The sequence below is a fragment of the Aulostomus chinensis genome, chromosome 21 (assembly GCF_037954235.1).
Source record: "Aulostomus chinensis isolate RoL2024-O1b breed Wild chromosome 21, RoL_Achi_v1.0, whole genome shotgun sequence".
Taxonomy (NCBI): Eukaryota; Metazoa; Chordata; class Actinopteri; order Syngnathiformes; family Aulostomidae; genus Aulostomus; species Aulostomus chinensis.
The window spans coordinates 7,731,748-7,756,125 of record NC_141340.1 but is presented as its reverse complement, the minus strand read 5'-3'; the positions used below and the strand labels follow the sequence as shown (position 1 = coordinate 7,756,125).

Below are 24,378 nucleotides of genomic sequence, written 5' to 3'. Positions count from 1 at the left end.
TGTGTGAATTTTTAATAAGTTTGGCCTTGACTTCACTCGCTCAAACATCAGCAAAAAAAGACCAAATACTGCTAAATAAAGCTCATCTTTGATGTTTCTTTGTATCAAATGCACAGTAAAAAGTAATCTCAATGGTGCAGAGTTTGCTAACTTAATGACAAAAGGACTCCAGGACATTAATGTCCACAGACAAGAAATACACAGATTAAAAGATATAAAAGAGATATAATGTTTTAATTCGTGAGCGTCAGACTTCTATTTTGGTTGCCACATTGAGTTACCTTTGGGCATAGCCAGAATAGGAGAATCCTCTTGTTTCCCCATCTTCATACTAAATTAGGATCACCGCTGCCGGCTTTAGATTCATATTTAGTGCTTTTTAATGCTCAAGTGATGTCATTTTTCGACTGTAACTCTAACTAAGACGGTGAGGGAGCATGTTTCTTATTCAAGTATTGCATTAATTATGCCTCAATCAAAATCTGAATAAACATATACCTCATGAATATTAAAGTCACAAACCCTCATGCCTTGGAGACTTACTCCTGTAATAGAACAGTGTGATAAGCGGACGACCATCAGTCAAAGCTGTTGGGTGTAGCAGCAGAAAAGGCAGTTGATGATAATATTGATGTGATAATGAGCTTGCAAGTTGTACCATCAACTGTTGTTCTGAGTTGCAATGATTTTCAAGTTCCTCCAAATTAACTTTGCGACTGTAAATTGTTGTTCAGCGAATAAATTACAGGTAAATAGTTATGTAATTGGGCCAGGCTAACTCCCCTGCAGCTGATATTTAACTGAGTCTCTACAACTCTGAGTGAGGCTGTAGGCTAGCAAATGATAGCATTAGCATCACAAACAAAAACCCTGTGAGCAGTTAGCTTAAAAGCTGAACTCAGTGAGAGAAATTTAGCACTACTGGCTCCATGCCCGACCACAAATCATTTATTCCTTCACAGCACCCTCATAAAATGATCATACTGTTGGTTGACTGATTTAATGCTCAAGTAGCAACAATATTATCGTGTTTTTCCTTCAGTATTAGCAAAGGTGCTACCTGGTATTGCTAACCTCACACTTAAGTCTGGAAAAAGTCAGAATCTCCAGTCAAATACCATTATTTCAAAGGGTAACGGACAAGTTTGCCAATATTCTTTCCTTTTGAGCCAGGAAATATTGCAAAACGACACCTTATGATGAGTCTGTAGTTTTGTCAAGAATGGTTGCTTGTCTTAGAAAACACACTTTGACTTGTTTTGTATCATTCGTGCTCACAAAGGGAGCCTGAAACGTTTATCAGTCATTACAGTTTCCAGCACAGCTTCAGTTTTCCGCATTTTTGCATCCATCAAAATTGTTTTGAGAGCCATCTTATGGGCACAATTACAGAGATGGACTGTGGAAGAGGACTACAGAAGAGCTTGGCATCGGGGATAAATCACGATTACAAAACAAAGGATACAAGATGAGACAACAGTGATTGTGCTGCAGGAAAATAAAGGGTTAAGTCTTGGACCCGATATGTTCTTCTTCTATTTTCAAAAAGTGATACAGCAAAATGATGCCCACTGCTCGTCGATTCCACTTTTGTCTCATAATCTATGAACTAGTACAGAATAATAAAACAAAACATGTGCAATGTCTCTGCGCAGATGACAAAAACAAAAAACATTAAAAGCAACGCATTTGCACCGTTAGCTTTTTCAGGGATCGAAACGTCAGTTGCAATCCATAAACTAGACTCCAGCAGAGGACTCAATTCTTCTTAAATTCAGTAAGTCTCTACACTTCATTTAAAGCCCAGCAGAAGGACAAAGAGAGGAGCTGTGACACAGACGACAGGACGATATATCCCCAGTCTATGGTAAGGGATCAATTTCAAGCATATGACTCATTGTCCCCTGAAGGTCCAGGGTCTCTGATTGCAGCAAATTACAGATTAAAGGGCCCTTCAAACTGTTGCACAAGTGCTGGCGATGCATTGACTGGTGTCTGAGATGATGTGCGATACACCATGTGAGGTATTCAGTTGGGGCTACATTGCTTCTCTGTACCATGCTTTTTTTCTTCTTCTTCTTCTTCTTCTTTTTTTTCAAACTGAGCAAGATGAGAAGTGGATTAAAGACACACACACAAAAACCCCAAAACAAAACAAGAAAATTCATGTGCTAAGATCTAAGATCTTGGAGCAGAATTTCTAGATCTTTTAAGGCGACCTCCCAGGTGAACCTCAAACAGCTTTTGATTCTTACGAGTCAATGTTGGAAGGGTTATTGTGAAAATGTCGTTTTTAAAGAAACATGCAGCTTCCAGTTGTTTTACCTTGGCCGGTTCCTGGAGCTGTCGACGGATGGCTCCTCTCAGACTTTACTCGTATATGACCTTGAGCTTTATTCATTTCCATATTTCTTTTAGGACAAAACCTCAGGCTATTCTCCTAAAAGATGAGTCGAGGGATCACTCGAGGCAGAAGACCTGAAATTACACACTCTCTAGTTAAAACAGTTCATTAACCGCGTCAATTAAAAATTCTTGTTGAAGAATCATCAAATTAGAATGATCAAATTAGCCTTATTGTTTAATGTATAAGCTGCTCTTTTCAGTTATTCAGAGGATTTAGTGACAGGAATCTTGTTAACATGCAACTGTGCCACAAGGATTTTAATGCCAAAAATGGAATTCCACTTTTTTTAAACAATATATTCACTGGGTTTTCTTATTTACAGTATTATTATGAACTTTCTCCTTCCAAAACAGTTTATCATCTGTGACAATTGTAAATTTGTAAAATAATAATACATTTAAAATGATAAAATTGTGAAAAAAATTGTGGGGGGGGGGTAAGCGTGTATTTCTCATTTTAACTGTAATAATGTTAGAAATAATCTACGAAACAGTTCAGTCAGTAAAGTCCTTGTTGAATAATGGAAGAAAAATCAAATACAATATCGTCCAGAAAGGTTTCCAGACATTGTAACCCTTCCTTCACTAGAATATACTTCTTCAGCTATTCTGAAGGGAACAGCTCAGACATAACCTGATACATCAGTCTATAAAAGTGTTTTTACTCAGGTAATATATTTTTGTTCGAGCATCGATAGTGAAAATGTTGTACGACCAGCTGCAGTCGCTGGATCAAAAACATCACGTCTTCGACCAAGCAGTTTTCTTTTTTCTTTTTTTTTTACCCCCAGACTCCATAGAATCTAATGGAACAAAGACTCCCCCTGAAGAAGGTAGGAGCAGAGATACGATGGAGTAAAACCATCCAAAGTTGAGCCCATTTTCAAAAGTGCTTTACGCGAACTGGCACTTAAGCGCTTCAATTAAGATCTAGATTCATGAAGTGATGAACCCATCTGAAACAATTAGATGAACCCCAGAGACTCTAAACTGGGAACGGAGGTTATTTGAGGATAAGAGACGGGGGGGGGGGGGGTTGCTTTTTCAATTTGAAAGATTCACAAATTCATGGTCTGAGTTAAAAATGTGTGAAAGAGACTGAATGAATACACTTCATCTGCATTTCGCCTCCCAGAACGCTCCAATAAAGAGGCTGTGTGCTATCTTGTCGGAGCTTTTTCCAGTTTAGGTGTAAACTGACAGGTATCAGTAGCAGCCAGGGGGGATGTTTGGACATGAGCATACATAAATATACATTCTTATTCCCTATGATGGATGGTAAAGGTGCCTGCGGGTCACATTCCCTTAGCTTGGATGAGGAGTCATAAATGAATAATAGCTGGGGGAAACAGTGCTGAATACTGACAGTGGCGTTGACGGCAATACATCAATAGCCTTTCGCCAACAATTTGTCCGTACTTCTTCTCTTACTCTTGGACGACGTGTCATTAGACAAAAGAAAACAGGAGCCTCATTCTGTCATTTGCAGCTGCTTGAAATTCTAGCGGCGTATCCATCCGCTCCAATGCTGCTGCTACAATATTTCCAGTGATGGTAAGTCAGCAGCACAGAAAGGACTCAGGGGTTAATCAGGGTGATTGGTGCTGCGCTGCGCTCAGTAATTCAACTTTTTTGGTCACTACGGCGTGTTTTTGACAATGCGGTCCCAATATGTCAAATGTCCACGCGGACGCAAGGGTGGTGCTAGCAGTCAAGGGTCACGGTCGCTGGGGCCTTTCAGGTTTTGTTGCAGTTTCTCAGGGTCTTCCATTTTTGGTACAAATGTCCACTTGGATGCAATAATGAACTTATTTTACTTTCAAACTCACAAACATGTGTTTGGCTTCTCAAACAGGAGGTCTCACTGATGTCACCAGGGACCCAAGGGCTATTTTGGCGGTCAAATTTCAAGGTCACGTTTACCCCTTGGAACGGGATTTTTTTAGTCTTGTGACAGCGATGTTTGAATTTGCTCCATAGAATGAAGTGGTTTGGTTTTGGTGGTTGAAGGTCAAAGGTCAAGGTCACCTCTGCCTCACAGAACACAGTCTTCATCTCACGACTGCCATCTCTCATCACGCCTTGAGGGAATTCCTTCAACAAAGGTTCTCTTGGTCCCGATGATGTGAGTGGTGGTCAAATTTTTGCGACCTCACAAAACACATTTTTTTCCAGCGTTAGAAAAGAAATAGTTGGTAAAAGTCACAGGTTTTACACTTCTTAAAATTTATTTAGAAGTTCTCTTAAGATTTTTTTTTTTTTACTTTTATGATAAAACCTCATAAGTGCTCACTCAGTAAACACAGTGCTTCCTTCCTTCCTTCCTCCCTTCCTTTTAAAGGAACAAAAACATAGATAATGAGCTCTCACAGTTTTATGGATTAATTGCAAAACTTATCAATAAAATCAGTTCACTTAATGGGGTCCTGCGGGATAGAAGAGGGCAGATTTTTCACAATTACAGCACCGTTGCTGCGTTTGTCTTTCAAGGGCAGTGAAGGTGGTGTCCCGACGGGCCACACAGCTACAGGGTAAATGTGAAAACAACAACAAGAACAACCACAACAAATAGGTAAATTATACTGAGATGTTTTCTAAAGACGTCCTTGTGAACTCATGATGTCACATCCAGCAACTGCACAATCATCATGCTAGAATTACCCAGACAAAGCCCTCGTGGTGAGCTCGTCAGGTGTTGTGTGTCTCCTGAGGAACTTTGAAGAAAGCATTATAATTTCATGATGCTGTTCATGTGCAATGGCTTTTTTTTTTTTTTACTCAATTTTACTATCACGTTTAGGATTATAATTCCCAGAAACTTGCACAAACATCTCATAAAATTTCACTGGTATATCATATTTAAAAAATTGAAGTATAGAAATAAGAATAACACATCTCCTAATTCCATCCATTTTCTTCCACTTGTTCCTGTTGAGGGTTACCGGGGGGGGGGGGGGGGTGGAGCCTATCCCAGCAGCTACAGGTGAGAGGTGGGGTTCACCCTGGACAGGTCACCAGTCCATCAGAGGGTCAACACATAGAGACAAACAACCATTCACACTCACAGTCACACCTACAGTCAATTTAGAGTATCAATCAGCCTCGTCCTCTCTTGATGTGTTTGGACTGTGGGAGGAAGCTGGAGAACCAGAGAGAACCCACGCAGGAACAGGGAGAACATGGAGACTCCACACTGAAAGATCCTGTGATGGAGCCGGGACTCAAACCCGGAACCTTCTTGCTGTGAGGTGACAGTGCTGACCACTGCACCACCGTGCAACCCGGAACCTTCTTGCTGTGAGGTGACAGTGCTGACCACTGCACCACCGTGCAGCCGTACATCTCCTAATTCCTGTTATATATTTCTATTTTTTCCTTCTATTTAATTGCTTGTGTGCTTTCTTTTTCATTTGATGTCGGATGTGCATCTCATTTTGTTCAGAACTTCTTTGCTCTCATTCTGAATGTGCAGCAAACACACTCTTGAAGTAACACACTGTACCTGAAGGAATTGCCGCATTTCATCACCCCTTAAAAGTGTATTTATTTTTGAGTGCATGTCAAGCTGCTTTCTTCTCATGTGTGTGTTTGTGTGAGTGTGTGTGTGTCCGCACGTGTGCTCTACAAACACACCATCAAGGACAAAAACTGCACCACCATCACTGCAATTTATTGAATGACTCCCTCTTTTCCTTCATCTGCTGGACCAGAGCTGCTTACCTCAGCACATCACAGCCTCACACCTTGCCGGTCTGAACCTACTGCTGCCTTTCGCCAGCTATACTGACACACGCTGATGCTGTAATTAGGTGTGGGTGGTGCAGTGCAGACTGCTATCATTAGCTTTCAGGGACGGATGACGGTAGGCAGTATCAACCGTGTCTGGAGTAGAGCAGGAAAATGTGACCATGTAGTTCAAAATGTTTCGTCTATTATCTTCACCAGCATATTGAACCTGTTCCCTTTAATCACATCCCGCTTGGGTAACCCTGCACTTTAGACAGAAAGGCAAAAGCACGTCCATCTCGCAAGCTTAAGAAAAGACTCGTGACATAAGTTAATAAAGGTGAGCACCGACAAAGGGACCGAATCCAGCTAAAGACTCTGCGGCGTCTAAAAACTCAATAAAAGATGACACGTCTTCGCCAGAGCACCATGTATATCACACCAGTGACTCACCTGTGGCACCACGTGGATGAAACCGAATAAGACATTGTGTTCCACCGTGTTTAATTACTCATTACACAATTACTGAATGTCAGGCCCAAGCTGTGGAGCCACTTAATTTATAAGACAGGTGTACCGGCCAAGTCCCTGATCCAAGAACGCATTATATTTTCTTCCCTGGATGTATTCCAGAAGCTAAAGTTATCAAAGCATTAAATTCTGGTATAGTACTAGGAATAATTGATGTCTGGCTATTTATGTGGATGAGACCAGTCTAGCATGACAAGGTCACAGATGTGATTTACAGCAATGTGTCCAGAGAAGAGGAAAATGATAAAACACTCCTTCTGCCTTTTGGATAGAGCAGAGGAAGCGCTTGTAATTCCCCTGCAAGGTGATTCACAGTAGCTCAAGCACGGGACGCCGTGAGGGTGGTTTTGTTTTTTTTAAATATTAAGCTTGATTAGCTTCAGCTGATACAGTGTGTCATAACTGCGCTCTTCATCCACGCAGTGGATTTCTATCAAGGCTAAACAGTTTCACAACTGGATCTGTTTTAATAAGAGACGCCTCACTGTGACAACTCGAGTGTTAATACCTTCTACAAAGATGTGAAGCAGGAAATGAGACTCCTCGGGTTAGATTTTGTTCATCACCTGTGAGAGAGGAGTCAAGGAGGGATTGTGCGAAGGAAGTCATGCTATGGCTCATTCTAGAGGGGATGCTTGAATAATCTCACAGGAAGCCACTGAACCACACTCCTTGGACAGGTGTTTCCAACCTATCCGGTGGATTAGGAGCGAGTAAGTGTGAGCACAAGCAGCTAAACAAACTATCTCTGGAAGCCCTGAGGTGGCTGAAGTACATGGAGTGACATTCATACCGCGGTAGTAGCAGTCTTGTCCTTTTAATGCAGGTTGTGTTGCAACAGAGGCGTTTCACTCCGGTGGTGATGAACTAGCATCCCCTCGGTGCTGACTGTGGTGCTGAAACCACAACTTTTCTAGGAGGAACTACTAATTATGTGCTACTGTTGGGGCTTACAGTATAGCTGTGATACTACTACTACTGTGATACCACAGTTTGACATTACTGCATTCATCTCTAGAGGTATCATTAATGGAACTATGCATTTGGACATAGGATCTGTCTGATACGGGAGGAGGCCAAATCATATATACACACACACACATATATATATATATATAGTATATATACACACACATACACACACCATCTGCCTCGACCACTTGCAGTGAGAGAGAGAGAAAGAGTGAGACTATTTGAAATTACCCCAAGTACCTTTTTTTATTCTTAAATTAAAAGAATTTTCTTACATATCGGCACATATTGAACATATGCACTGGTACCAATATTATTTTCAATTCATTGTTTAAAACGTTATTTCCAAAAGTAATCGCAATGAGTCACGGGGTGTCATTCTCAAGTTCGACCTGTATCAGTATCAACATCTGCCCTTATTATCGGCTTCACCCATAAATCGGTCTGCTGCTAAATTGGTTTTGTCATCCTAGCGTACTTTATTTACTGTTCTGCTTTACTCGGAGTTAATTAAACACTCGTTAGCAAACTAATTTCAGTCACTGTGTGTACTGTTCTTGCTGTCTTCTTTCAGGAAGCTGCGTGATGAGGATTCAGTTATGTTCATTATATTGATTACGTTGTGAGGATTTTCTCAGGACATCTAAGCAGGACAACAGAGACGGGATATTCCGGATACAACAAGGAAGATGCAGGGGGGGGGGGGGGGGGTTTTAAGGTGGTCGCACGGCAGTTATCATTCATCACAAATGTAGGACCCAAGTCTCCTCAAGCAACCTCGGCAGGCTGCAGACTAATTAGAAGGAATGTTTTCTGTCTAGATGAGACTATCAGCCCCCTCCACACGGCAGCATGCCTCTAAAAAGAACACTGTTGCTCATGTGAAGCGCGCACACACGCACACACACTCGTACACACACTCGCACACACACACACACTCGTACACACACACACAAACACCTCACACATGCCTAGAAAATGCAGTTTATCATTTGAATTGGACCGGTTCCCACCTCCCCCTCCTCAGACCACTGTGGTTCATTCCAGCGCCTCTGTATCTCTCCTCAGAGCGAGGTGTGTTGCTGCTCTCACAGGCACAGAGAACCATGCAGGCGCTTCCAACACTCCGCTGATGGAGACGTTAACACCGTGCAGAGATCTTCTGCTGCAGGACTACTTTACGCTGAACTGTTCATGGGGTGAGTTGGTTCCTGGCGAAGACCTTTACAGCCGAGTTTAAGGCAGGAAACGAGGGCTTTTAGATGATGTGTAACAAGTGTCTTTGCTGATCTTGATCTAAGCAGATAAGCAGACGCAGAGAGGAGAGGGGAGCTCACAGTGGGGAAACCCTAAATATTCAAATGTTAAAGTTCCGGATGAGATTCCTCTTTTAAATCTCTCATAGACTCTGAGGAATCTCAGTTATGAAAGCACATGTGCAGGGAGTTTTTATTGAGTAGTACACATTTATATGAAGAGCCTCTTGGTACAATGTTGTATTACTGGCTCAGGATTTTAATATCACCCACTGAAGAGGAAATGTATGTTGCTGCCTCGAAGAAATTCGACTTAGTGTGGAACACCAGGAGAGCGCAATTCTACGCTTTTATGTGTGTGGCTGTGTTTTTAGAAGTAAATGCCTTTTTTTTTTTAAATCAGTGGATTGATCGCTTATGAAAGGGAGAGGAGTAGAGATCCAACAGTTCATCGAGATTCAGTCAGTCTCAAACTACATTGACAGCCTGTTCATCTTTTCAGTCTCGCTCCCGCTTATTTTTTTTTTTTTTTTGCCATTGGGAAAACAAAGAGTTTTGGGGGTTTGGAACATTTGACGAACAGAAAAAAAACCCACGTCATTTTGGGAGACTGTGATGAGCAGTTTTCAAAAATCTCCAATGATTCGTTGATGAACCGTAAAAGTAAGTGACAGGTTAATCAGTGATAACGGTCATTAGTTGCAATCCGAAAACAGGGAAAAAGTTACTTGAGCGTTACTTCATTATTAATTGAGACAGTATCCACACAACTAATTGCGACAATGAAAACTTATTTTAAATACATGCGAATCAAAAATAATCAAAGTTTGCAAAAACCTGTGTTATAGTAAAGTCGTTTCTGCAGCATTTGGTGAAGTGAGGTTCGTTTGCTGCCAAAGCATTTTGAAGCTCTGCAAGAAACACAGTTCACGATTAACTGCCTGGTTTTGAAATTAGGAGGAATTTTGAGGAGTTTGGAAATATTTGCTCGCTACAGCTTGGTCAGGAACGTGAAATCTATCCGGTGATCATTGTGTCACGCCTCGGTGTTGCTGCCTGCTCTCAAACGTTAACGGCTGCAGAGCCCGTGATGGGTAACGAGACGCTAATCATCCTCTGTTCCTATTCTGTTTGTCACCAGTTCACTAAAAACTCCCGAGACTGTTGAGCAAATATACCCAGTGAAGCAGCTGGTACTAGCACGTCTCAAGACAAGAACTGACTCTGTCTCTCTCTCTCACACACACACACATACACACACACACACACACGCACTCACACACGTGGTGTCATAAATGTATTCCACATTGTTGACGTAAGCAATATCAACTGTCCATTGGGGTGTGTGTGTGTGTGTGTGTGTGTGTGTGTGTCCTGTGTCACGTGTGCGTGTTTGTTTGTAACAGCTGCTGTTTGAGACACCTGGCCTGTTATTGTCAGCATAGAAATTATAGGATTGCTTTGCTGAATGCCGCATGTTTGATTGCCTGTTCCCTTCATAACGGTCGTCCAATTTCATGGTTATTAGGCGGGTTAATAGGAGCGGGGAGAAGAGAGAGCAGAGGGGCCACCGGTGTGCTTGGTTGGACCCTTTGATTCGAGAGGAGGGTTTTTAATGCCAAGAGACCATGTCACATGTCACAGAGATGCACGGCTCCATATTGACATGTTTTTCATTTTGTTATTGATTTTAACAAAAGATCAATCGGTAACAACCCCTGGGTTAAATAAGACATTTTATTAGGAGCCTATTTCATTTTATGTGCTTTTTTTGTGCAAAAACAAGTTCAAGAAATGATTTATTCAGCGGGATTAATGCCGACAAAAGTCGTGTGGTTGGGTCACAACGATCTCATCCTATGGATTTAATCCTGCAGATCAACAAGGTACAATAATTTAAACCCAAATTATAACGAGCTAAATTTCCTATTTTGGAGTTCTATTCAAAACTTGTGGGGGGGGGGGGGGGGGGGCAGAGCATGCCAAATACCCCTGGTGACCGTGTCGCAAGAGCAGCCATGCAACATTAATGCTGATATTCAAGATTAGAGGCAAATCTCCACTTTAAAATTCTGGTTTGGGAAGAGACTGTGTTTTTAAGAAGCCATGGGAGGCTTGAAGCACAGGTCAAAGGAATAGCTAAGGGGGGGAGGAGGAATTTAAGCTGCATTTATACATGAGAAAGTGTGATTAAATGTTAAAGTGACTGTCTTATGAGCCGTTGTCGTCGCCCCCCCCCCCCCATATAAAAAATCATTATAACCTGGAGCAATACTGAAGATTTGTCTTACTTATCATATCAATGGCTTAAGACGCAAATTTTAAATGTTTCTTAAATTTTGCTAAGAAAGCTTGAAATCGTGTGGTGGACACGTGATGAATGTCGATGCCTCCGTGCTGCAGTTAGATCCAGTAGACAGAAGAGGTTGGTGACATGATATTCAATCTCTCTGAACGTTGACCTTGCTTTCTCCTCTTCCCCGAGCCTCCCCTGTGAATGTATCGATTGAGTCGGCATGCCAAATATTTTCTCTCCTTAAAAAACAGAGGATCTCTACAATGGGATATATCCGTCGATTCAATTCCAAAAAATGATGAACGTACTACAACAACAAAAATTAAATGGTGCATGCTGCAACAGAAGCCTGACTTTGATGCAAAAGGACAGCAGTGGGATGACGAAAATGAATATTTATGGTCTTTTTTTCTTTTTTTTTTTTCCCAGAGATGTCCCAGAGTACTTTTGAGGCCTTTTAACAGCAGCTGAAATTGCACTTGAAAGTTGTAGGCAGGTCGCTTGACTGGTGAAATGAGAAACTCAAGTGCTTTTTACTGTTGTGAGCAAAATCACTAAACGAGCTCTCTCGTGAATGGCGAGGTGCTGTACACGCTCGTGGGTTCCCGGAGTAAAGCAACGGTGCCGGCATGCTTCCTTTATGTTATCTGTTTGGTTGATTTCAAGCTGGAGTATTGATTAACAGTAAACTGTCCTCCCTCTTCTCTTTCCCCGCTGCAGAATGCATCTCCTCTCTCCTTCCCTTGCCTCAGAATTGCCTTGCACCCCGGCAGCGGGGCAGTGAGCAGCTACCATGACACATCCCAACGCCAGCATACTGACAGCTAACTTCAGTGGATCTTTAGACGGCCACGACTCCGGGGGGAACGTCTACAGGCCCTTCTCTCTTTTCAGCGTGCTCACGCTTACTTTGCTGGCCATGCTGGTGGTGGCCACGTTTGTGTGGAACTTGCTGGTTCTGGTGACAATTCTAAGGGTGAGGACATTCCACAGAGTGCCTCACAACCTGGTTGCTTCCATGGCTATCTCTGACGTGATGGTGGCCGCTCTGGTCATGCCGCTCAGCCTGGTCCACGAACTGAACGGCAGGTTGTGGAAACTAGGCCGCGTGCTGTGCCAGGTTTGGATTTCCTTCGATGTTCTCTGCTGCACGGCTAGCATCTGGAACGTGACGGCCATCGCGTTGGACCGTTACTGGTCCATCACCAGGCACTTGGAGTACACACTCAAGACACGGAAAAAGATCTCCAATGTGATGATCGCCTTGACGTGGCTGCTGTCCTCCATCATCTCCCTGTCGCCTCTCTTTGGCTGGGGGGAGACCTACTCAGAGGGGATGAAGTGCCAGGTGAGCCAGGAGCCATCCTACACCATCTTCTCAACTTTTGGAGCATTTTACCTCCCGCTTTGTGTGGTTCTGTTTGTGTACTGGAAGATCTACAAGGCAGCAAAGTTCCGGATTGGCTCCCGCAAGACCAACACAATCACACCCATGGCAGAGGTGATTATCAATATTCCTTATTTCAAATCTAATCTCTCATCCTTAAATCTCACAATATCATTATCAGCTTCCACCTTCGTAAAAATGGTAATTATTTCTCTCTCTGCAACTGGCTGATGCTCCTGACCCACAAATAACGGTTGCTACATAATAATTTAGTATTTTGCCTGATGAGGTATTCAACAGTAATCAGGGAAACAACCACCCGGTGTTTGAGCATACGGACAAATAATGGGAGCCTCCTGCTCATCAGTGACTTAACGTGCGTAGGTAGGAGGTTATAAATACCACTTTCTGCATCTTTAAGGGGCCAGCGCACCTCCTCGGCTTTGTCGCCGCTCTAATCAGCAGACACTGTTTTTCATGCATTAGCAAAGAGTAAATCATTTCCCAGCGTGTCTGCAACCACTTTTCGCCTCCTTGCGGGAAATGCTTTTTTTTCTTTTATTCTTCCTTTTATAAAAAAAAAAACCCTACCAAAAAAATAAAACCTCAGCGAAAGAGATTAAGATGCTTTTATAGGGCAGACACCTTTTTCTTTCAGCCATGAAAGAGCTTTATGAGAAAACGACTCTCCATCTGAACAGTGTGAGAACTTGGAAAATCTGTTCCTGTTGATTTCTTTATAACTCCCTGAAATTAGCTATGAAGTGTGATGTCAATTAGCCTGAAATTAGAGGCAGATGGTTGATTGTGGAACCTATTAGACCTTACTTTTGTTGCTTTGGTGACTTTTATTTCAATACACAGGCAATCACACTTGTTGCAATTAAATGGGTTATTTTTGCTTTCTACAGACCTACCAGCCGCTTATTATTTTATTATCCGACAAGTTTTTGTCTCGTAATTTCTTGGCATTCGCTAAAGAGGTGATGCTCAGAACCAAAGCACAGAGGTGTGATATGAGCAGTGGCATCAGCATTCCAGGATGATAAAACCTCTCTGCAATCATCCATCAACAACACCCACTCATAAACATTCAGAAAAACACACACACACACACACACACGCATGCCAGATACAGGTAGGATGCACACACTCTTGGCCTCGTTGCACAGATAATTCAACAATCACCAAAAATCCGTTAAAAATGCTTTGTGCGGGTGAAAATAGAAGACTTACATTTGTCACTTCGCAGGAGTGGGAATCACAGAGTATCTCGCGATGGAGGAAACTCAGTGTTTTGGAGGACAATTCCTCCATAGTCCTCTGATATCTGTGAAAGTGAGGAAGAAAAAATAGCCCTTAAAAATGATGCGTGTTCATTTACTGCATTGTTGTAATGCATATTTTTAAATACGTGCCACCAAAAGCTTGTGGATATTTGTGCCAAAGTTGTGTAGCGGAGTCGAACCCAAATGCACAGAGGAGGCAGGGGCGAAAGCCTGACATGAGTAATTGCACTGAAACACAAACTCTGCTAATGATGCAACAGGAAACAGGTGGGAGGAGACAAGGGCAGGGGAGGCGCTGGGAACAGGGCTGTGACCGACGAGGGCTGATTAACGGACCAGACACCGATGAGACACAATAAAAAGGTGGACAGGAAGTGAGCAAACCAGACACAAGAGGGAGGAGATTGAAAAATAAGAGATACTGACTAAAAAAATGCAAAACCACAACACAAGAGCGAAATAATATCCAACATGAAGTCTGTGACTGAAAATACAGATTAGTGGCAAATTTGGAGAAAATGCTTTGAGGCATTCCAGAGATATCATACTTATGTGAAGAGACAGTAACCTTGACCTTTGACCTTGGACTATTAAATATTTTAAGTTCATCCTTGAGTCCCGGTGGATGTTGGTAGCATATTTAGAGGCATATTTTCAAGATGTCCCTGAAATATTATCAAGTCTAGGACAAAGATAACACACAGGTGACCTTGCACTTTGACCTTTGACCACCAAAATCTTTTCATTTCATTACTGAGTCGTGGTGGAAATTTGAGCCCAGTTTAAAGCAACTCTTTCAAGGTGTTACAAAGAACCCCCCCCCCCCCCCCCATCACCACCACTACCACCACTACCACCACCACTACCACCACCTCCATAAATGAGACGTAAGGACAACTGTCAAAAAGTCCAGCCAAATGACAACAGGGGGAACCTGTTTACAACAACAAAAGTAATATAAATATGGGTATTTGGTGTAATATCATACAGGAATTATTGTAATTTGGGTATTTTGTTAAACCCCTGACTATTTAAATATCTCCTTAAAGTTTGATTCCTTGGATGAACTAGACCTTCAATACCTGGATGATCTCTAATTTGAACACTTCATTTATGCTCAGGATTACAAAGGCAGAAACAGCCGATCAACAGGTGGGAGGCTGTCCTTAGCTGACACATTTGTTTAAATGCTGGAGGAGCCCCCTGGGCGCCGGCGTGCTGTTGCTCCGTCCTCCGCATGGCTTCATACTTCCAATCCCATTTCAGAGGCAGTGTTTCGCTGGCCCAGTGTTTTGGTCATGTTCTCTCTTTTCTTGTGTTTCTGTCACGGTTAAGAAGGCCACGTATATAAATAGATCCTTTTTTGCTGGGTTTTTGTCATTTCTTACTTTGTGGAGCTGAGCCTGCAAAGTTAATCATCCCTAGCAAAAGTCCTCCTGTTGATGGAGCGATATGAGATACCAGCAACTCATTTGTGTGTCTGACTTCCTGCCCCACTTGATCAGCTCTGTGCCACTTGATGTGGGCGTCCTTCAAAAATAGACTGGTGCGTATTTTTAGCAGAGCGGAGTGCTGCTTCTTCTGTGGGACGCTTCTGAGACCCACTGCAGCACTTCTGGCAGAATCAAGAAAATATTGATGCTATTGAATGGTCGCGATCATTTGAACATTTGGTTGGAGGGGGAGAACCTGGACCCCACCCATACCCAGAAAATTAAGATTGTATACGGGATGCGAAGTGAACAGGCTAAATTTAACCTCGGTGTACCTCGTGATGAATAATCTCAGAACCCGTCGGCCATGTCTGACTGCTAAAACTTTGGGAAGAGAGGCCAGTTTCTGGTGTAGCCAGAAACTATCATGGCGCGTTCCAGTCGGTTCAGATGCATTCAGTAAAATGACACTTAGATTTCATTTATAACCATTTTAAACTAAGAAGCGACCTCTAGTGGCCATGTGTGTAATGACTGCTCTGTTTTCTCAGCAAATGCATATTTCGGGGCGGCACGGCGGTGCAGTGGTTAGCAATGTCACCTCACAGCAAGAAGGTTCCAGGTTCTGTATGAGTCTCCATGTTCTCTCTGTTCCTGTGTGGGTTCTCTCTGGTTCTCCAGCTTCCTCCCACAGTCCAAAGACATCAAGAGGGGACGAGGCTGATTGATACTCTAAATTGACCGTAGGTGTGACTGTGAGTGTGAATGGTTGTCTGTCTCTATGTGTTGGCCCTGTGATGGACTGGTGACCTGTCCAGGGGGAACCCTGAACCCTCATCAATTTACATGATATACATCCATTACATTACAAACCATTTAGTAATTAATGAGATTTTAAAGTTTGAACCAAATACTGATTTGAATGCTGATTCCTTGGGTAACCAGGTAGAAGCAGGTACTGACAAAAAGAGACCCAATTTTGTCAGTGAGGCTGTTTAGATTTAGATCATGTCCTGATTTATTAGCTGTGCAAAATAGGATCTCCTGCTCCTAATTTTAGCTGTTGCACCATTTACCATTTAGAGTTTAAATGTCTTAGAGAACCCAAACAATCTGCTGTTGTATTCGGATCAACGTAACAGTTAAAAGTTGTCACACCAGCATTGATTTTTTTTAGTTTTAATGTTAAATAGGCCACAACACGCTTGATGCGTTTATAGCTTCAGACTGATTCAGAGGCAGTTTGCATTCATAAAAGCTATCAGGCTATAGATCGACCTGGATGACTTCAGCTGATAAACAAACAACAATAAAAAAACCCAGAAAAAAGAAGGCTAACCTTGAGCTGCACACAAAACCAGAGAGAAAGGAGTCAATTTATCTTGACATTCTCACTTTTGCTTCTCCCGCAGCTGCTGCACAGTCTGTTTGTGAAAGGAAAAGTAGGTTGCTGGAAAATGCAGATTAAGTCTGGCTTAATTGTGCCTTGTGTGTGTGTGTGTGTGTGTGTGTGTGTGTGTGCGCGCACGTATTAAATGGAAGAAAATGCTTCGGCTTGTTGATCCACCTGTTGATTTCCCCTTCTTTCAGCTGTTCTTAAGCCATCGTTTGTTGAGCAGCTATATAAAACTGTCACTTCAGTAATTGCTTTTCTCTCATTCCTTCTATTCTTGAAAATATTTCTTTTCTAATTCAAATAATCCCCAGGTTTGACTGATTGATTGGTTAATCAATACAACACCTTTGCTGTTCTCTGATCAACAGGTAAAAGAGGAAGCTCAGCAGCCGCAGATGGTGTTTACCGTTCGTCACGCTACCGTGACCTTCCAAACAGATGGAGACACGTGGCGCGAGCAAAAGGAGAAAAAAGCGGCTCTTATGGTGGGCATTTTGATTGGCGTCTTTGTACTTTGCTGGATTCCGTTCTTCATCACCGAGCTTATCGTTCCACTGTGCTCCTGCGACATCCCTCCCATCTGGAAAAGCATCTTCCTATGGCTGGGTTACTCCAATTCCTTCTTTAACCCACTCATATACACCGCCTTCAATAAGAACTACAACAATGCCCTGAGGAACCTCTTCTCCCGGCAGCGCTGAGCTGCTCGGCATGCTCAGCAGACACTCTTCACCAGCATGCACTCCGCCAGGCAGAAAAGGACTGTCTCTATCCATCTCCCACAGTCGGATGATAACCAGAGTCCTGCAAACTCTCATTAATAATAATTTTTATTTATGTTTTGTTTACAATCACAACGCTGCAGTAACCTCACAGCTGGACTGAGACGGGTGTCTGAGCTTCTACAGGGAATGAATCGATTACGGACTGCTGTCCATGTGTTTTCTTTTTGGGCTTTTTAAAGGAGAAATGTTTATTATAACTCAAACTTCTTCGTCGCCATATGTGAGGCCATTTGGGAATGATTTCAAAGTACAGATGGAAGAAATGAGCGAGACATCTTTTAGAAGAAAATGAACGTCATAAACAAACAAGGGATTCATCCCTGAACATAATTCTATCCACCATTCCGGGCAAAAAAATAAAATTAATTTGATTAGTGTTCAGAGACCTACACCTTAGTTGAGTCATACACAGAGATACAAAGGAAAAATAGAAGACAAATACTCTCGCTACAGATCGAGAAGCGAGCACAAGTACAAAAAAAAAGAAGACATATTAATTGTATAAAATACAAGAAGCTCAACTACTGAGATAATGCATGATAACAAGTGTGACTCATATCATTGTGGGAGGAACTGATGTTAACAAATGCAAATGTCCCTACTGGTTTAAAACACAAAGCTTCAGCTGGTTAAAAGATAGATCCCAGTTGTGGGAGCTCATCAGTTTTCTTGTATTCCCTGCCTTTTTTTTTCTCTTGCACTAACTGCCACGGTTTATGGAACGGGTTCACCACTGTAGAGTCACTGTGTTGTTTTGTAACAGTAGTTTTTATGTGTAAGTGCGCTCCTGTCGGAGAGCAACCAAGTTATTGCACCAAAAGTGTTTAAATGTCCATTTCTTGAAAAAAAAAAAAAATTAATTAAAGTACAAGTATGCATTATGCATCGTCACCATCCAGGTAAAACTGCGTCCCAATAGAAGTTGGGATGTTGAAAAGCAATCATGCTAGCATTGAACAGGCTAGTGCTTTGTACATAGTGTTATCGTACTACTGCTCATTGCTAATTAGCTTGAGGAAAAAAAAATACTCGAAAATACATCAATCCCTGGAAGCCCTGGAGTAGTAACCAAGAGAGAGAATATATGTATTTGTGGCCATAAACTATAGGTTGCTCCAACTTTAACCAATTAGTGGCCACATAACTTGTTCCAGCAATTTGATTAATAAGTGGACACAGTACATACAGTTATCCCACATTTGGAATAATTTCTGATCACAAGATCACAACCTTTCCCTAAAATTTGATGAACTTGCGGCCAGAAGACACAGGTCATTCCCAAAATTTGAGTAACTTGCAGCCAAAAGATATAATTTGCGACCACAACTTGATTAATTAGTGGATAAGTTGCAAACAGAATGTGATTACTTAATGTCTAGCAATAAGATCACCTTTGTTCTCGCATTTTGATTAACTTGTGAGATGTGACTTCAATGATTTAGTAGCCAATAGGGACGACATATGACCTTGTGTACAAATGAATCAAAGCGTGGGAACAACTTGTATCTTGTGGCCACAAATCAAACGTATTTCTTTCTATGGCCTTTCTGGGACTCATGTTAAACTTATATTTTTAAAAATTCTTTAGAAGTGCACAGAGCAGTGAAGTGACAGACAAAAAAAAAAAAATCTTTTGGAAAAAATATAATTTTTTTTCAATCACAAAAATGTGTGCAAAATATTAGACTAAAATTTGCAAGATAAAGAAGTATGGAATTCAAATTTGGGTTGAATTCGTTACCACAGTGTGTATTTTCTCTTTGTTTAGATTGTACCATCGTACATTTTACATTTTTATTAAAAGCTACACCCAAACAATTACATTTATATGATAAATAACTACCCCACCATTTTAATGGTGGCTCCACTAATGAGAGCATTGAGTGGTAAAGAATGAAATACACAGAATATAGAAAAAGTAAAACACTGTGACAATATAAGATGGAGAAAAGCATCCAGTGTTCCCTCTGAGGAGCCCTTCCTCCTGTTAATTGCATGAACTGGTTGACTTGACGCAGGAGTGTTTTACCCAGAATCCCCTTCTCCCCTCATAGGTCTCGTTCTGTGTGGTGACTCAGCTCAGGAAACACAAAGTGTTGTAAAAATGTGCTGTTTACCATCCATTACTGTTTCCTTTGTCATGTTTTAAAGGGGTACACGGACAATTACATTCTTCAGAAAACACTTGTATTCACCCTCCCCCCAAAAAAAGGGTAACAGCCGTGACATTTTAAGAGGTCCGCGGTGTGTAATTGTGTAAGTGTTTGTTCAATGTCTGCATGTTTCTTTTCACAGAAGCCTCAGATGACAAAATTGCTAATAAACGTGCCCTTAATTTGTGATACACATCTTAAAGCTTAGCATCTTAACTACTCGGGGTCCATGCACGCTGCTTGATATTTCCACACATACAGATGCCCCCATCCAAAAGAATGGGAGATGAGAGAGTGTTTCATTGTTGATGAGAATTCATTTTTATGTTAATCGTAACTCAACTGGAGGTCGTTTTATAAACTGGCTTGCCCTATCTCCCCATGGCGCTACAGCCAGCGTGCACATTTCCAAGCCAGGAGTGAGCTTGCTGCTGTTCAAAGGAGTGCACACTTTCAGTAAAGACAGCGTGAAAATCTAGCTTGGCTAACCTGATTTAGGATTAGACCCACAGGCCTCTGGCAAGGCGAGCCTGCAATTTAGCAACTGAATTTTGCAGCGATAGAGGCAACAAGAAGCCTAGTGTGACACGTATCGGGCTAGAATATACTCCTTTGATGCACTCTGTGAATTTAACAAAACACGTTAGTAAGAATACTTTCACCCTATAAAAAAAAACGTTTTTTTTTCAATTTTGTATGTTTATTTCATTGAGAGAGCTGTAATAGTCCACACAGTTTGCACACAACTGCCTCCAGTAAAGCAGGCGTTACATAATGCGTGAAGTGCATGTAGAGGGGTGTTAAAGCATAATGGCCAGACTTAACCAGATGTCTTGCCCCGACTCATCTCCTTTATCAGAATGACAAAGTTGCTGGAAGTCTCATCGTGTCAGAAGCAATGCCGCCTGTGCGACGCTGTTGTTGTTTGACTTGTTATTATGCGCCAGCTTTTTCTAAATAGAAAATGCACAGCAAGCCTGTGGAGAAGGGGATACTAGCGAGCATACGTGTACGTGATCTGAATAACCAAATCACACCCTTCCTCGCAATCTACGCTGCTTCTCACTTCCTGTTCATTCAGGCTCTCAGGGCACAAAAAAAAAGAAAAGATGTGATTGCAGGTGAATTTTAGTGTGAGCTTTAAAGTATGGAGGCGGATACATTGATATATCTTTCTTTGCCTCGAGACACAGCTGGTATGGACAGAGGTTTTTGTAAATTTTAAATATGACTAAATCCCTTTGCTGTTGTGCTGAGCTGAAGTATTAGGTAACATGTATTGTGGTTAATATATTTTACTTATCACATAGCAACGATAAACGGGAGTATTTTCACCAGATTTCATTTATCTGACAGCAGTCTCAAAGGTGAAATGAAAAGAAGGAGAAATCTCTGAGTGAAAACGTGAACAAAGAAAAGTGGATCTTAGACTTTACAACCATGCAAGCAGCCAGTATTTTTCAGTGCTTTGAGCTAAATCCAAATGTCAGGAGGTTCATGATGTTGACAAGCTTTTCTTTAACAGGTGATATTTACCACAGTCAGTCTAGCATGTTAAGTGACTTGTTTCACTGTCAGAATGTGATCCATTTGGTCTAATAATATCTGGAAAGTCTAGAGGAGCCACACAAGGGAGTTATTTATCGACACTGAACTTAGCTGAGAGCTAAACAACATAGGTTAGCCTCTCCGCTGTAGCCTCCCTCATTATGGCGCAGCTGTTCGTGGATTCATTTTTGGAGCGTCAAAACCCTGCGGAAATAAATAATTTCACTGTCAAAACATGATTTGTTTGGTCTGATAATATTAGCGAAGAAAGGGAAGAGCTGCCTGGTTTATTGATTCATCCACATTCAAGTTAGCGGAGGGCTTAATGGAAGCATGCTAAATGTAATGCCTGTCCTTATTGTTGCGATGTTAAATGGACACATTTTTCTTTTTCCTGAAATGACTGATTCTGCTGTCAAAATGAGCTCACTTTGGTCTGATAGTATTTGCAAAGAAATAAAAAGTGATGTACAATTCAATTATTTATCCACATTCAAGTTAGCAGGGGGCTAACTGGAGGTAGACTAGCTGTCTCTGCGGTAGCCTCCCTAATCCTGCATTGGTAAGAGGATGCATTTATTTAAGGTCAAACTTTATTACTATATAATTTATATGACTGTTAGCACATGAAAATATAACTCATACCTGCTGCAAAATGATTTGTTTCACTGTCAGAATTTAATCAATTTGGTCTAATAACATTTTGAAAGACTGGATTAGGTGCACAGTGCAATGATTTATGCTGTCAAGCTAGCAGGGTGCTAACTGAAAGTAGTTTGCTATAGTCTCTGCCGATGGAGCTCAGTAGAGTGCATCCTCCTGGTGGTGTGAGGACTTTGTCAAACTCCACATACTCTGAAACGCAGAGAGACTTTCCAGGCAGTGATAAGTTTAATGAACACAATGTGAGCTCATTTCATGTAAGTGATGTTCATTTCTTTTGTATGAAAATGATGCAATATTGTTTTAAGGAAACACAAAGCTCCAGTTGTTGTTAGAATATTTCAGTCAGGACCAAAACTAAGAGAGCACTGAACCGTCTGTAGAGCTGCTACAGTGGCAAAAACAGGAGGGGGGGGGGGGGGGGGTGCCTCGGGGGGTGCCTCTGAAGGATTATCTGCATGAAAAGGTCTAATCGCAGCCACTGGTTGCATAAAAAAGTTCAACATCATAGGCAGTCTAGCATCATATTCCCCAGATTTATGAATAAAAGCAGTACAAGGATAAATATAGCTGTAAATGTGAAGGAAGGGTTGATAATCCATGCTACAACTACTCATGAGTCGGGGCCATATTGCATGAAAATATAAACCAAAAAAAGCCAACAACATCTGTTTATTCTCCAAAAACAAATTCAAGATGTGACCTGAAAAATTAGAGAAAAAGCATAATTTCTGTTTGAATTTGTAAATTATGTGAGTTATGTTGAGTGTTTACTGATTCCCCCCCGACAACCCCCTTCCACTGACCTCTTTGCTCACTCTAACTAACTGTGCCGGGGCATGAATAGTTAATACAATGGATGTGTGAAGCATCTCAAACAGATTGAGCAGATGTTCCGGTGTTGCAGCGCTCTGATGAATTACGATAAGCTTATGACATTTTAAAAGGAAGCACTCCCGAGTACCTGTAGCTCCTCTATGGCCTTTCTAAATAGCATATACACCCTGTTGTGATAACAGCGGCAGGCTACGATATGCGTCTGCATAATTCATTTCAAAAGATTCCATCCATGCATCCTAACAAAAACATTCCTTTGTTTGTTTCCTTCCAAATGGCTCGGCGCGTACAGTGAAAGAACAACAGCATTATCTTCAGTGACGTCTGGATTCCTGCAATTCAATTTTACATTTCAGTGGGTTGGGATAAACCGTTGAAGACACGGAGAGAGAGTAGGGAGACCTTCGGGAGCATTGGGGTGCTGCACAGACGGTCGGGGCTAAAAGTGGGCTGGCTCCCGGTGAGGTAAAGCAGGTGGTGTTGTAATTTTGAGATTGCTGGAAATCACGAGCAAAGTAATTTAAGAGGAGATTGCTGAGAGCATTTTCATGGGGAGTCTCACCATGAGTATCACCATGATATTCATCAGTGGCTACACCATCTTACGATAATTCCGTTTTTTTGAACCCTTATTCTGAAAATGACAATACTCTGCTTCATTCCCACATGGCTCGCTGAACATGTGTGAGTCAACAGAAAGTGCATTCACCTCATGAGAACCGCTGTGCTCGCTGAAGCTCTGGGAGACTCCTGCCGTTTTGTTTCGGCCTGGAAAATGGTCTGGATTTTTGCTATCAGTGCAGAAATCTCTGAGGTGAGCGAGGACATTCCACCTGTCTAGATGTCAAAAAAAAAAAAAGACAAAATTAGAATCTCAGCCCGAGCTAATCAAAGGAATTAAAGACATCAGACATCAGTGTGTGGAAAGGAGGTTTGAGCTATTGACATGGCCAAGAAAGAAAAAGAAAGAATATTCCATCTGTAATCCTGTTAACATGCAGCAGCACAAATCCTGACTCGCTTATCACAAACACAGACCGTGAAACTAAAATTCAGTGAGACTTTAAAACAAAATTTGCATTCATGAAAGCAAGGTAAGCGTATTTCTGCTGTTTGCTTACTTCATGAGGACATCTTTAATGATTAAGAACACTTTGAATGTCGTTAGCGGCGTGAGATGAGTCATTCTTGTCAGCACTCTACACGTCGGTATTAAGCTAACGCATTTACGCGTCTGCCAGTAAACGATCAAGAGGCTGAGTGACGTGAGGTTGCGAACTGCTGTCAAAAAAACAACTGCAGAAACATATCTCAAATGTGTTGTATACATGTCCAAAGCCAATATATCATGATCGGGATGTGAAAAATTGGGCGGAAAAAACTCTATTAACCAAAGCAGAATATGCTGTTTAAATTAGCCTTATCAAGTTTGGAGATACAGTAAATCATTCCCTGAATACTGGTGTGCATGTAAACATACAGGTTGACATACATGCACACAAACATGGCAATAATTCAGACTCATAGATACAAAGAGGTGTTCAGCTGCTTTCTTCTCATTGCAGCACAGTCAGAAGAGAAGCAGGTCAATCCTCAGCTCCTCAACAATCCAGAGGAGGTAAACCAGCCTCCTGTTGCTATAGCACCAAGAAAGCTCTGTATGTGTCTGGGCAGATTCTCAGTGGCACGGGTCATATAGG

The 24,378-nt window shown here is 41.8% G+C and overlaps 1 protein-coding gene and 1 long non-coding RNA gene across 2 annotated transcripts; one reads left to right on the top strand and one right to left on the bottom strand.

Moving 5' to 3' along the window:
* Positions 1–1,324: 1,324 nt before the first annotated feature.
* On the bottom strand, positions 1,325–23,707 carry LOC147241534 (uncharacterized). Its single transcript, XR_015110989.1, has 4 exons — positions 23,388–23,707; positions 13,811–13,904; positions 2,326–2,478; positions 1,325–2,100 (listed from the first exon to the last, which is right to left on the bottom strand). It is a non-coding gene; the product is annotated as an uncharacterized LOC147241534 (long non-coding RNA).
* Positions 8,581–20,025, top strand: htr5ab (5-hydroxytryptamine (serotonin) receptor 5A, genome duplicate b). Its single transcript, XM_086191941.1, has 3 exons — positions 8,581–8,834; positions 11,908–12,688; positions 17,061–20,025. The coding sequence occupies exons 2-3, from the start codon at positions 11,981–11,983 to the stop codon at positions 17,391–17,393; spliced, it is 1,041 nt and encodes a 346-aa protein (XP_086048067.1). The 5' UTR covers positions 8,581–8,834; positions 11,908–11,980; the 3' UTR covers positions 17,394–20,025.
* Positions 23,708–24,378: the final 671 nt, after the last annotated feature.

Coding starts and splice junctions, on each gene's coding strand:
- htr5ab (XM_086191941.1), top strand. CDS start 11,981: ATGACACATCCCAACGCCAGCATACTGACAGCTAACTTCAGTGGATCT. Junction 12,689..17,060: donor CAATCACACCCATGGCAGAG/GTGATTATCAAT, acceptor TCTGATCAACAG/GTAAAAGAGGAAGCTCAGCA.